The sequence below is a fragment of the Spinacia oleracea genome, chromosome 3, assembly GCF_020520425.1.
Source record: "Spinacia oleracea cultivar Varoflay chromosome 3, BTI_SOV_V1, whole genome shotgun sequence".
Classification (NCBI taxonomy): domain Eukaryota; kingdom Viridiplantae; phylum Streptophyta; class Magnoliopsida; order Caryophyllales; family Amaranthaceae; genus Spinacia; species Spinacia oleracea.
This window is the reverse complement of record NC_079489.1, coordinates 155,915,768-155,928,966: the sequence shown is the minus strand read 5'-3', so window position 1 is coordinate 155,928,966 and position 13,199 is coordinate 155,915,768. Positions and strand designations below refer to the sequence as shown.

Genomic DNA, 13,199 nt, shown 5'->3' with positions numbered 1-13,199 from the left:
TTGGTAGATTATTGGTGCCCTTGATTAATTGCTGCAAATGTTTACGTGATGCATAATGTGTTTTACTAACCAGCTATGTGGGCCATTCATGATAATGAATGGGTGAATGGTATATATTGTATATGTACTGTTTTGCAGGTTATGAAGTGACTAGTATGGCCCAAATAGGATAGAAAATATGGTCTGCGTACCATTAATTTGAATGTAATTGGTCTAAAGTACCAAAGTTATTTTTCAATTCAAATATGGTCTGCGAACCATCAAATAGTTGTAATTAGTTATAGCTTATCCTATTTGAAGAAAATGGTGCCTCCCACGGAGATTTTCAAGACGGACTTTGAAGTCAAAGCTTCAAGATGAAGTCGGGCCATACTAGATCACAAATATCTTATGCATGTTTTAAGTTATTTATTGCTTTAAATATGTCTTAAATTGCATGAGATCAAAAGCTTGATTATGTTGCATGATTAAGGATTTTAGTTCACTTAAAATCTAACCAACATAGTAAGAGCCTTAAGTTCCAAACTTAAAAATTGAGTTAAAAGGTGCCATGCCAAAATATACACTTGCTTGGATATCCTTTACATCAATCTAGTAATAGTTTTCGCTCAGCGAGGTGTTACTTATTGGTCCTAAAGGGGCAAGGTACACAAATAATTGTGAGTACATGTTAGTTTTGGTGAAACTCAACGATATAAGTAAGGAGTCCTTTTATGTCGTGGCAAATCCGATAGGTTTACCTAATAAGTTCTTAGACGTACCTATCAACCAAGAATAGTTTCTAGACTATTAGCAAAAGGCTTTTGCTTACCTAAGATGTTCTAGGATTAAGTCGACAAACTGTGCTTAGTTCTTCAATGATTTTAGGATCTTGGAATCATTTTATTCTCACCTGCCGGAACACATAACTTGAATAAAATGCTTAATAAACATTGAATGATGCATGTATGCTAGAATTTAAGTTTATTAAGAGAAACTGTGAATGGTTATTTATTTGTTTATTCTTTTCAATTGTAGTTTTTAATATGGCAAACAACAATCAAAACATCATCATGGGTTCTGAGCTTATGGTCAAGCTGAACCTGACAAATTTTCTTGAATGGGAAGCTAAGCTAGTTGAAATAGTCAAACTCAATGGACTTGAGTATGTACTATCACATCCCATGCCAAGCTACTATGCCAGAGACATGACCCCTGAGAGATTTTACGCCTGGGATGCGGATCTCAAAAAGGTTATGAGTCTCATGCTGAACAATATCCCTGATGATTGGGCTAGAAGGTTTGTAGCCTATGAACCTTTTACGCTCATCAAGAATCTGAGGGATATCTGTCGTGGAAGTACGGAGGACAGGGACCTGAACGTCCATGAGTTGATTGAATCAATGTCTGGGCTAAAGGTTAGTTCTCCCAACAGGTGTTATAGGATGGAGGTCCAAGAAACACATGTTCAGCTCCTTCGCACCAAACAGAGGGTAGGCGTCCCACTGAGGTTCCATGTGGATCTTATGTGTTCATATTTTGATCGCCTAAGTCTACTAGGAACACCAATAAGCGAAAGGATGGCAGTCTCTGTCTTGCTCAATTCACTACACAGTGGGTTTGGTCGCTTCAAGCAACAATACCTAAGTGAACCAAGAGAAGAAACAGTTGCAGAATTTATTCACCTTGTCAGAAAGGCTGAAATAGTACTGGACTGTGAAGCCAAAGATTTACTCAAGGCTAGAAAGAGACCATTCAAGAAAGGTGGAAAGTCCAAGGGCAATGCTAAATCAAAGCAGGACAAGTCCACATCAAGCTGTCTTTATTGTGATGGAATAGGCCATTACAAAAGAAAATGTCCAAAGCTAAAGGAAGATCAGAAGAACGGAACAGTCGTTCCATCTTCAGGTATTTTCGTTATAGACTGTATACTTGCTAATTCAACTTCTTGGGTATTAGATACAGGTTGTGGCTCACACTTATGTTCCAATCCACAGGGACTAAGAAGAAGTAGAAAGTTAAGCAAGGGAGAAGTCGACCTACGAGTGGGAAATGGAGCACGGATTGCTGCATTAGCCGTAGGAACTTACTATTTGTCGTTGCCCTCCGGGCTAGTTTTGGAACTGGAAGAATGTTTCCATGTTCCAAGTCTTACTAAAAACATCATTTCAGTTTCTTGCTTAGATGCTAAGGGATTTTCCTTTATAATAAAAGACAATAGTTGTTCGTTTTATTTTAAAGAGATGTTTTATGGATCTGCTAGATTAGTCAATGGACTTTATTTATTAGATCACGACAAACAAGTATATAACATAAATACCAAAAGGGCCAAAAAGGATGATTCAGATCTCACCTATCTGTGGCATTGTCGATTAGGCCATATAAACTTGAAACGCTTAGAAAGACTTCAAAGGGAAGGAATTCTAGAACCATTTGACTTAGAGGATTATGGTAAATGCGAATCATGTTTACTTGGCAAAATGACAAAGCAACCTTTCTCTAAAGTCGGAGAAAGAGCAAATGAACTATTGGGTTTAATCCATACAGATGTATGTGGACCAATGAGTACAAATGCTAGAGGTGGTTTCAGCTACTTTATCACTTTCACTGATGACTTCAGTAGGTATGGTTATGTCTACCTAATGAAGCATAAGTCTGAATCCTTTGACAAATTCAAGGAATTTCAGAGTGAAGTAGAGAATCAATTAGGCAAGAAGATTAAGGCACTGCGGTCTGATAGAGGCGGTGAATATCTGAGCTATGAATTTGATGACCATCTGAAAGAATGTGGAATTCTATCAGAATTGACTCCTCCTGGAACACCACAATGGAACGGTGTGTCAGAACGGAGGAACAGAACCTTGCTAGACATGGTCAGGTCAATGATGGGTCAGGCCGAACTTCCATTAGAATTTTGGGGACATGCACTAAATACAGCTGCACTCACTATAAATAGAGCTCCGTCTAAAGCTGTCGAAAAGACTCCATACGAATTATGGTTTGGAAAACCTCCAAATGTGTCTTTTCTTAAGATTTGGGGATGTGAAGTATACGTCAAACGATTAATTTCAGACAAACTTCATCCAAAATCTGACAAATGTATCCTTGTGGGCTATCCAAAGGAAACAAAGGGGTATTACTTCTACAATACATCTGAGAACAAAGTGTTTGTTGCTCGAGATGGTGTCTTTTTGGAGAAGGATCACATTTCCAAAATGACAAGTGGGAGAAAAGTAGACCTCGAAGAAATTCGAGTCGAACAACAAACTCTAGAGAATGCTCAAGATGACATTCAGGATGAAACTCAGAGATCTTTAGAAGAATCTGGTGAGAATCATGGTCAATCTAGAAATGTTACCCCGCGTAGATCGCAAAGATATAGATCTCAACCGGAAAGGTACTTGGGTATTTTGACGAACGAGAGCTATGACGTTCTATTACTTGAAAGTGATGAACCTGCGACTTACAAGCAAGCTATGACGAGCCCTAGCTCCAAGCAATGGCAAGAAGCCATGCAATCTGAATTAGACTCCATGTCTGAAAACCAAGTATGGGATTTGGTCGATTTGCCAGATGGCTACCAAGCCATTGGAAGCAAATGGGTTTTCAAACTGAAAAAGGACAAGGATGGGAAACTTGAAGTTTTCAAAGCTAGATTGGTTGCAAAAGGTTACAGGCAAGTCCACGGTGTGGATTACGATGAAACCTTTTCACCAGTTGCAATGCTAAAGTCTATTCGAATAATGTTAGCAATCGCTGCATATTACGATTACGAAATATGGCAGATGGATGTCAAAACTGCTTTCTTAAACGGCGTTTTAACAGAAACTGTGTTTATGACACAGCCTGAAGGTTTTGAGGATCCAAAGAATGCTAAAAAGGTATGCAAGCTAAAGAAGTCAATCTACGGATTGAAGCAGGCATCCAGGAGCTGGAATATACGTTTTGATGAAGCAGTCAGTGACTTTGGTTTCATCAAGAACGCAGACGAATCTTGTGTATACAAGAAGGTCAGTGGGAGCAAAATTGCTTTCCTAGTATTATATGTCGACGACATATTGCTTATCGGAAATGACATTCCTATGTTGAACTCTGTCAAGATTTGGCTTGGGAAATGTTTTTCGATGAAGGATCTAGGAGAAGCACAGTACATATTGGGCATCAAGATTTACAGAGATAGATCTAAAAAGATGATTGGACTTAGTCAAAGCACTTATATCAATAAGGTGCTTGATAGGTTCAAGATGGCGGACTCCAAGCGAGGCTACCTACCCATGTCTCATGGAATGACTCTAAGCAAGACTCAGTGCCCAAAAACACTTGATGAGCGTAGGCGAATGAATGGGATTCCATATGCATCATTGATTGGTTCAATAATGTATGCTATGATATGTACACGCCCGGATGTTGCGTACGCACTCAGTGCTACGAGCAGATACCAGTCAGACCCAGGAGAGGCGCATTGGACTGCTGCCAAGAACATTCTGAAGTACCTGAAAAGGCACAAAGATGACTTCCTGGTCTATGGTGGAGATGATGAATTAATTGTTAAAGGCTATACGGACGCAAGTTTCCAAACCGACAAAGATGATTTCAGATCACAGTCTGGGTTTGTCTTCTGCCTCAACGGAGGAGCAGTAAGCTGGAAAAGTGCTAAGCAAAGCACCATTGCGGATTCTACAACTGAAGCGGAGTACATTGCTGCACATGAAGCAGCAAAGGAAGCTATATGGCTAAGGAAGTTCATAGGAGAACTTGGTGTAGTCCCCTCCATTAAAGGACCAATAGCCCTGTATTGTGATAATAACGGAGCTATTGCACAGGCAAAAGAGCCTAGACACCACCAGAGAGTCAAGCATGTACTTCGTAGATTTCACCTTCTACGAGAGTTCGTTGAAAGAAAAGAAGTCGAGATAAGCAAAATTGGAACTGATGACAACATATCAGATCCATTAACTAAACCTCTGCCGCAAGCGAAGCACAACTCGCACACTGCAGCTATGGGAATCAAGCATATTGGAGAATGGCTTTGATGTCTCTGTTTAATGTTTTAAAGTTTTAGAGTTTAAATCTTTGTAAAACATTATTGGTTAATCATTCACAATAAATGAAAGGAATTCATTTTTCCATTTAATTTGTGGTTTATTAAATGATGAGTCCCTTCAACTTGACGATATATTCAAGATAGACTGTCAGGACCAGTCCTGTGACTAAGAAATGTCTATCAAGTGAACTTGAATGTCAAAGGTTGAAAATGGTCCCTAATTGGAGTTTTCTATAAAATTGGACGCATAGAAAACGTTAGACGATTAGAGTGCAAGATGACTAGTAGTTCTGTTTCTTGAACTATGTGGACATGGCAATGTCATAATCATTTGCATAGATACTTACTTTGGGAAGACTAGTATCGGACAAGACCTATGAAACTTTACTGTAAGAGATGAAAGTCTGTCATAAGTAAATTTCATTAAATTATTAGACACTAAATCCTCAATACCTGAGTGATTTGAGATTACTTGTTTGAGAACTGGTTGCTTTGACGTTGACCAACCGTCGCACCGTAAAAGGAGGCTATAAAGGCAACGCTCAGGTAATCACCTATCAAACGAAGTCTAATCTCAAGATCGCAAGATTGGGATTGTCCTCCCATAAATCGGGATGAGATGCTTAAAAGTTGTACAAGGCCACTCGGAGAGCTAGAAACTGTGAAATGCATGGCCGTGCTCGGATGAATCATAGGCTATGATTATCTGTTTATTTGATCAGTTAAACTCTGAAACCGAGAAACACCTCTGGACATAATAAGGATGACAACTCTTACCTTATGTTCAAGAGCAAGCATCGAGCGACAAAGGAATTAGGAAATGCACACTTGTCCCTAAGGACAAGTGGGAGACTGAAGGAAATAATGCCCTTGGTCCAAGTATGCATTCTATGTTAAGTCTAATAAATGCGGTTCAGTATTAATTAAACAAGTTAATAATTCAGTGAGATCAAGTGAGCTGAATGCCTAGCTAGAGGCCGCTTCAGTTCAAGTGGAATTAATGATATTAATCCACAGCTTACTCTTGACTGAACCCGTAGGGTCACACAAATAGTACGTAAACGGATCAAGTATTTAATGGCATTAAATACTCCATCTATGAATATTCGGAACCGACGGATCTTGGTTTCAGTGGGAGCTGAGATCGTCACAGGCAAGAAATGAATACTCCGGAAACGATGATATTGCCGGAAACGGAAATATGGATCGTATCGGAAATATGAATATTATCCAAGTCGTAGATGTTGCCGGAAACGGAAACATGGTACGTATCGGAAAATATTATTGGAAATGGAAATATTACCAGAATCGGAAATATTGCCGGAAACGGAAATATTGTCAGAATCGGAAATATTGCCGGAATCGGAAAATAATTCCGGAAACGGAAATATTAAATATTTGTTCGAAACGGAAATTAATTCCGGAATCGGAAATATTAAATATTGTTCGTATCGGAAATAGATTCCGGAAATGGAAATTTAATCGGAAGCGTATCGTACGAATTAGCATCGGACGAGGCTTGCCGGACGAAGGCCCAGCACGAAGCCGGGGCCATCGCCCAGCAAGCATGCGCGCCACAAAGCCCAGCCAAGGCAGCGGCCAGGCCTACCGCAAGGCAGGCCCAGCGCGCGCCAAGAGGCCACGGCTGCGTGGGCCGTGCTTCGCGGGCTGCTGCTCGCACGCATGGGCAGCCCTTGTGGCTGCCGTGTGTGTGTGAGTTTGTGCTCATGCATGATTCCTGAATCTGCAAGAGTCAGTGTATGATTAAATGTCTATTCCTAATTGGATAAATTAATTAAATAGAATTCATGTAGGATTCTAATTCCAATTAATTCGCATCCTACTAGGATTACGATTCCTTTTCCATAACTCTATAAATAAAGGCCTAGGGGTCATAATTTATAAACAAGTTTCAAAGTATTCAAAAGTGAGTTTTTTTTGAGAGAAAATTAAAACACATCTTGCTCATAAAAGTGCCGAATTTTCTAGTACCTTAAGGGCGGTTCTAGTTGGTCAATCTTAAGGCGGATCCGGACGTGCTGTGGACTATCTACGGAGGGACGACACTTGGAGTCCTAAAAGACTTGTTCTTGTTCGGTTCGGGCGCAGCTAGGGAAGGCACGCAACAAAGAGTATGCATCTAATTATGCTATATGATTATGTGTAAATAATATGTTTCCTGGGTTAATGGTTGTTTCCGCATGATCTATGTAAATGTCATATGTATCATAACCTAACAAGTGGAAAGTTGACCCGAATGATAAAGAAGCCGTAAATATTGCTAAGATGGCTGTAAGTGCATATGAAATTTTACGTTCTATATCCTTTTCTTTCCTAATTCCTAGTTCTATTGCTAAGATTGCTTCTCCTTTCCATCATGTATACCATCTAATTTTTACTTTCCTAATTCTTATAGTTGGAGTACATAGAAGAAGAGGGAAAAGGAAATATTTCATTCACCCAGGGAGAAGATGCCCTCACCAAGGCTATGGGAAAAAAGGATCACCGTGGGCGTGTCAAGGCAACAGGTGGAGTTAATGTCGGTTACAAAGTTGCTTTCGGTCCAATAGACCGAAGTAGTAGATGTGGCCATATTGAACCATCACCGGAGGCTATCGAATCAATCAGAGCTTCGGTGAGAAGGGAGTTTGAAGATCAATTAGAGAGAAAGGTGGCGGAGGCCCTCCAAAACCAACTAGCCACATTGAAAGCAACCGGTCAACTACACACCCTCTCTACCCCCGCACTTGATTCTGCTCTTGTAAGTGATGAGTTTGATGTTAACCGTGCACTCGTAACCTGTTGTCCGAGTTCATCGCAGCAACCACGCGAGCTGAAGGTATATATTCTCTATAGTGCATACACTCAAAACACCCCTAGCTAGGTTTTTAATATTGTACTTTGTAGTGATTTCTGAAATTTTGTAAATTTATTTGTGAAGGCCATAACTCCATGTCGTCTTGCCCTTGAGGATAAAGTTTTGGGTAACAAAGTGATAGTGGCAGATGGTATGGCGTACCCATTGGATGGTTCGTTGCACCAACACTTTAGATCGATGAAGCCTAGTCATTATAAGGTCCAAGTTGATTGTATTTACGACGGACATGATGATGACACTCTTCCGGTACCTACTGGAGATGGATTCAATAACTTAGGCAGGGCTCTTGCTAGTTTTGTGCAATGGCCAATTCACTTGGTGATTTTCGAAGAAGACGAGGTATAACTTTTTTATTATTAATTGTCATTCATTGCGTTATGCATCTGTTTAGAATTAGATTCAGAGCCTTGAACTCCTTTGGTTTCTACCTCTGTTTAGGAGTACTCTACTCCACGCCCAACAAAGAAGTCCAGGAGTCAGATTTTTGAAGAGGTGGTTGGTAGCTCCAAAGAGAAGAAAAACGAATTAATTGTCAAAGAGAAGACAACAGAATTAGTTGTCAAAGATAAGACAACAGAATTAATTGTCAAAGAGAAGGCAACACTTGATTTAGGGTCCAAAGAGAAGACAACACTGAAGTTAACGGCCAAGGTAAACCATATGCTTCCCACTCCCCTGTGCTTCAACACTGAAATCAAAACTGAACTTTTCATGCTAGCTTAACATTATTGTTACAGGGAAATTCATGCTCAAATAAGTTGGAGTCGAAATCGAAGTCGAAGAACTCTAAGACGGCCAAAGAGATGGTAGGTAGTTGTGATCGTAAAACTGAAGAATCAGCCGCCAAAAGTAAGAAGCAAAATTTGGCAGACGACACAATTCAAGGTCTTGGCCCATCATGCAATTATTTGAAGTTTATCATCAATACGGCGCCCGGTGATGTATATAAAAATACTTCAATCCCATTGCCCGCTTCGGTTTGGCATTATGACGAAGATCGACAAACTTATGTAAATGAGGTTGACGTTGAAGAGTTCCTTAGAGGGGCGTGCCTCAACATTTCAGTGATCCAAGTCTATATGATGTAAACTTTTCCATCGATATTTTTGTTTTTGGTTTTGTCAACTATAATAGTTTTTGAAATTTTTGCATTATACATTTACTTTGTAGGTGTTTATTCCACGAACACACCTTTGCATTTGACAACTCTCAGATTGGGTTTGTTTGTCCCGAGGCAATGTCAAGCTCTAGAATCAAGGCCAACCCTCAGGCTGCATCAATGTATTTGAAAGTAGTTTTCAATGCTGAAATTGAAAAGGAGAAGAAGGGTGATCCTAACATTACCAAGTGGTTTTTGATCCCATACCATCAAGAGTAAGTGTTAGAGATTGATCGATATTTGGTAAATAGCTATGTTATTGTTATTTTCATGCATAAGGTTGCAATAACATTTATATATAATGCAGAAATCATTGGATTTTGTACGTGTTAGACCTACGTAGAGGTTGTGCGTATATTTTCGACTCTGCGATAGGTTCCAACCGAGAAAATAGTGCATGGGGAATCTTGTGTTTGTAAGTTACTTTCAATTCTTTTTAAGTTATTTCTTTTCGTGCCGAATCAGATTCATGAAGTTTTACTCAACTTCCAGGGCATACCAAGTGTACAAGTTTAATGATGGGATTTGTCCGAATAGAGCGACTATGCAGGGGTTGAAAGGCTTCCATGTAAAGGTATATCATGCTTACTAATTAGCTTTACTTTTTTTTTTGGGTAACTACTTGGATATATAATTTATGATTTATCTCCAAATCAGTGTGCTCAACAAGTCGGCGCCCACGAGTGTGGCTATTACGTTATGAAGTTCATGCATGAAATAGTCACGTTACACCATAACACTGATGAGCGGTTAGACAATGTTCGTTCTTTTACCATATGTTAGTTGAACTACTAATACTAGTACTTTTACGTAGTAGAATTCTTAATTTACAAGTAGCATTACTTATCATGTTACTTATTTCAGGCTTACACTCCAAGAAATGCGCCTTATACCGATGAGGAAATAGATGTGGTTCGTGAGCAATGGGCTAAGTTTTTTACAACCGAGTATTTATTTACTTAGGTTGTTTAGACACAAAGATGGAAGCGTTTATATCTTCATGGATTTGGTAAAGTTCTTTAATTTTTCCATAATTACAAGTCTGCTGGATTTGCTAATTTATTGCTTTGAATACTAATCTGCTGGTCTTGCTGCTGTTGCATGTGAATTCTGATCTGGTGGTCTTTAGAATTTCACTTCCATCTGTGTGTTTCTCCTCTGTTTGCTTCTGTTTAGAGCTAAAATGACATTTCCGCTCCCAACTTTGAACTAAAAAACCTAAGGACTCATTTGATTCTTATTACATGTCTAATATGCATAGTTTTAACTTTCTAAGACTCATTCGAATCTATTTATGCACATTTAAGGCTCATTAGGTCGTTATAGGTCATGTTTAGAGCTAAAATGACATTTCCGCTCCCAACTTTGAACTAAAGAACCTAAGGACTCATTTGATTCTTATTACATGACTAATATACATAGTTTTAACTTTCTAAAACTCATTCGAATCTATTTATGCACATTTAAGGCTCATTAGGTCGTTATAGGTCATGTTTAGAGCTAAAATGACATTTCCGCTCCCAACTTTGAACTAAAGAACCTAAGGACTCATTTGATTCTTATTACATGTCTAATATGCATAGTTAAAACTTTCTAAAACTCATTCGAATCTATTTATGCACATTTAAGGCTCATTAGGTCGTTATAGGTCATGTTTAGAGCTAAAATGACATTTCCGCTCCCAACTTTGAACTAAAGAACCTAAGGACTCATTTGATTCTTATTACATGATTAATATGCATAGTTTTAACTTTCTAAAACTCATTCGAATCTATTTATGCACATTTAAGGCTCATTAGGTCGTTATAGGTCATGTTTAGAGCTAAAATGACATTTCCGCTCCCAACTTTGAACTAAAAAACCTAAGGACTCATTTGATTCTTATTACATGTCTAATATGCATAGTTAAAACTTTCTAAAACTCATTCGAATCTATTTATGCACATTTAAGGCTCATTAGGTCGTTATAGGTCATGTTTAGAGCTAAAATGACATTTCCGCTCCCAACTTTGAACTAAAGAACCTAAGGACTCATTTGATTCTTATTACATGACTAATATACATAGTTTTAACTTTCTAAAACTCATTCGAATCTATTTATGCACATTTAAGGCTCATTAGGTCGTTATAGGTCATGTTTAGAGCTAAAATGACATTTCCGCTCCCAACTTTGAACTAAAGAACCTAAGGACTCATTTGATTCTTATTACATGACTAATATACATAGTTTTAACTTTCTAAAACTCATTCGAATCTATTTATGCACATTTAAGGCTCATTAGGTCGTTATAGGTCATGTTTAGAGCTAAAATGACATTTCCGCTCCCAACTTTGAACTAAAGAACCTAAGGACTCATTTGATTCTTATTACATGACTAATATACATAGTTTTAACTTTCTAAAACTCATTCGAATCTATTTATGCACATTTAAGGCTCATTAGGTCGTTATAGGTCATGTTTAGAGCTAAAATGACATTTCCGCTCCCAACTTTGAACTAAAGAACCTAAGGACTCATTTGATTCTTATTACATGTCTAATATGCATAGTTAAAACTTTCTAAAACTCATTCGAATCTATTTATGCACATTTAAGGCTCATTAGGTCGTTATAGGTCATGTTTAGAGCTAAAATGACATTTCCGCTCCCAACTTTGAACTAAAGAACCTAAGGACTCATTTGATTCTTATTACATGATTAATATGCATAGTTTTAACTTTCTAAAACTCATTCGAATCTATTTATGCACATTTAAGGCTCATTAGGTCGTTATAGGTCATGTTTAGAGCTAAAATGACATTTCCGCTCCCAACTTTGAACTAAAAAACCTAAGGACTCATTTGATTCTTATTACATGTCTAATATGCATAGTTAAAACTTTCTAAAACTCATTCGAATCTATTTATGCACATTTAAGGCTCATTAGGTCGTTATAGGTCATGTTTAGAGCTAAAATGACATTTCCGCTCCCAACTTTGAACTAAAGAACCTAAGGACTCATTTGATTCTTATTACATGACTAATATACATAGTTTTAACTTTCTAAAACTCATTCGAATCTATTTATGCACATTTAAGGCTCATTAGGTCGTTATAGGTCATGTTTAGAGCTAAAATGACATTTCCGCTCCCAACTTTGAACTAAAGAACCTAAGGACTCATTTGATTCTTATTACATGACTAATATACATAGTTTTAACTTTCTAAAACTCATTCGAATCTATTTATGCACATTTAAGGCTCATTAGGTCGTTATAGGTCATGTTTAGAGCTAAAATGACATTTCCGCTCCCAACTTTGAACTAAAAAACCTAAGGACTCATTTGATTCTTATTACATGACTAATATACATAGTTTTAACTTTCTAAAACTCATTCGAATCTATTTATGCACATTTAAGGCTCATTAGGTCGTTATAGGTCATGTTTAGAGCTAAAATGACATTTCCGCTCCCAACTTTGAACTAAAGAACCTAAGGACTCATTTGATTCTTATTACATTACTAATATACATAGCTTTAACTTTCTAAAACTCATTCTAATCTACGTATGCACATTTAAGGCTCATTGGGTCGTTATAGGTCAACAACGTACTTAATTATCTCTATAGTCTGCAACTATATCTTTTAATTTTATGCTTCAATGGAATGTAAAGACAATATCGTGAGTGTAAACTTTGGTACTCATATATATTTTCCTTCCATGCAACTTGCAGGCTAGGGATCGAGTCGATTGGAAGAAAGTCAACACGACCTTACTTAAGGTTTGTAATGCATGATCTAAAGGGACCTAAGTGGCTGGATTAGAGACATTTGTTAGATTAGCTCTCTAGCCTTTTGTCTTTAGTTGTTAATATTAGTTGTAATTTGTTAGACTAGCTAGGTGTTTAAAAATTGTAAACATACGTACTATATATACGCTTTGCTCTGTTGGGTTAATATAAATGAAGTTAATGTAATGATTTATTTATCAAAGATAAGCAGATTCATACCTTTGCTATTTTGGTGTTGATTGGGTACAGGTTTCAATACTCAATGGAGTATATATCTAGTTGTGGTTATTGCCGCCTATTTTATATTTTAAAAGAATTTGGAAAAAAAAAAATTAATGTTGTTGAAGGGGGCTTTTAATGTACGCCTC

General features: G+C 37.8%; 1 protein-coding gene across 1 annotated transcript; it reads left to right on the top strand.

Annotated features, from left to right (window-relative positions):
* The first annotated feature begins 7,267 nt into the window (after nucleotides 1–7,267).
* Nucleotides 7,268–13,162, top strand: LOC110795992 (uncharacterized). The gene is made up of 11 exons (XM_056839775.1): nucleotides 7,268–7,315; nucleotides 7,440–7,862; nucleotides 7,965–8,240; nucleotides 8,340–8,552; nucleotides 8,639–8,985; nucleotides 9,072–9,275; nucleotides 9,368–9,475; nucleotides 9,553–9,634; nucleotides 9,718–9,819; nucleotides 9,925–10,069; nucleotides 12,775–13,162. Exons 1-10 carry the CDS (start codon nucleotides 7,310–7,312, stop codon nucleotides 10,021–10,023), a joined length of 1,860 nt encoding a protein of 619 aa, XP_056695753.1. The 5' UTR covers nucleotides 7,268–7,309; the 3' UTR covers nucleotides 10,024–10,069; nucleotides 12,775–13,162.
* The last annotated feature ends 37 nt before the right edge of the window (nucleotides 13,163–13,199 follow it).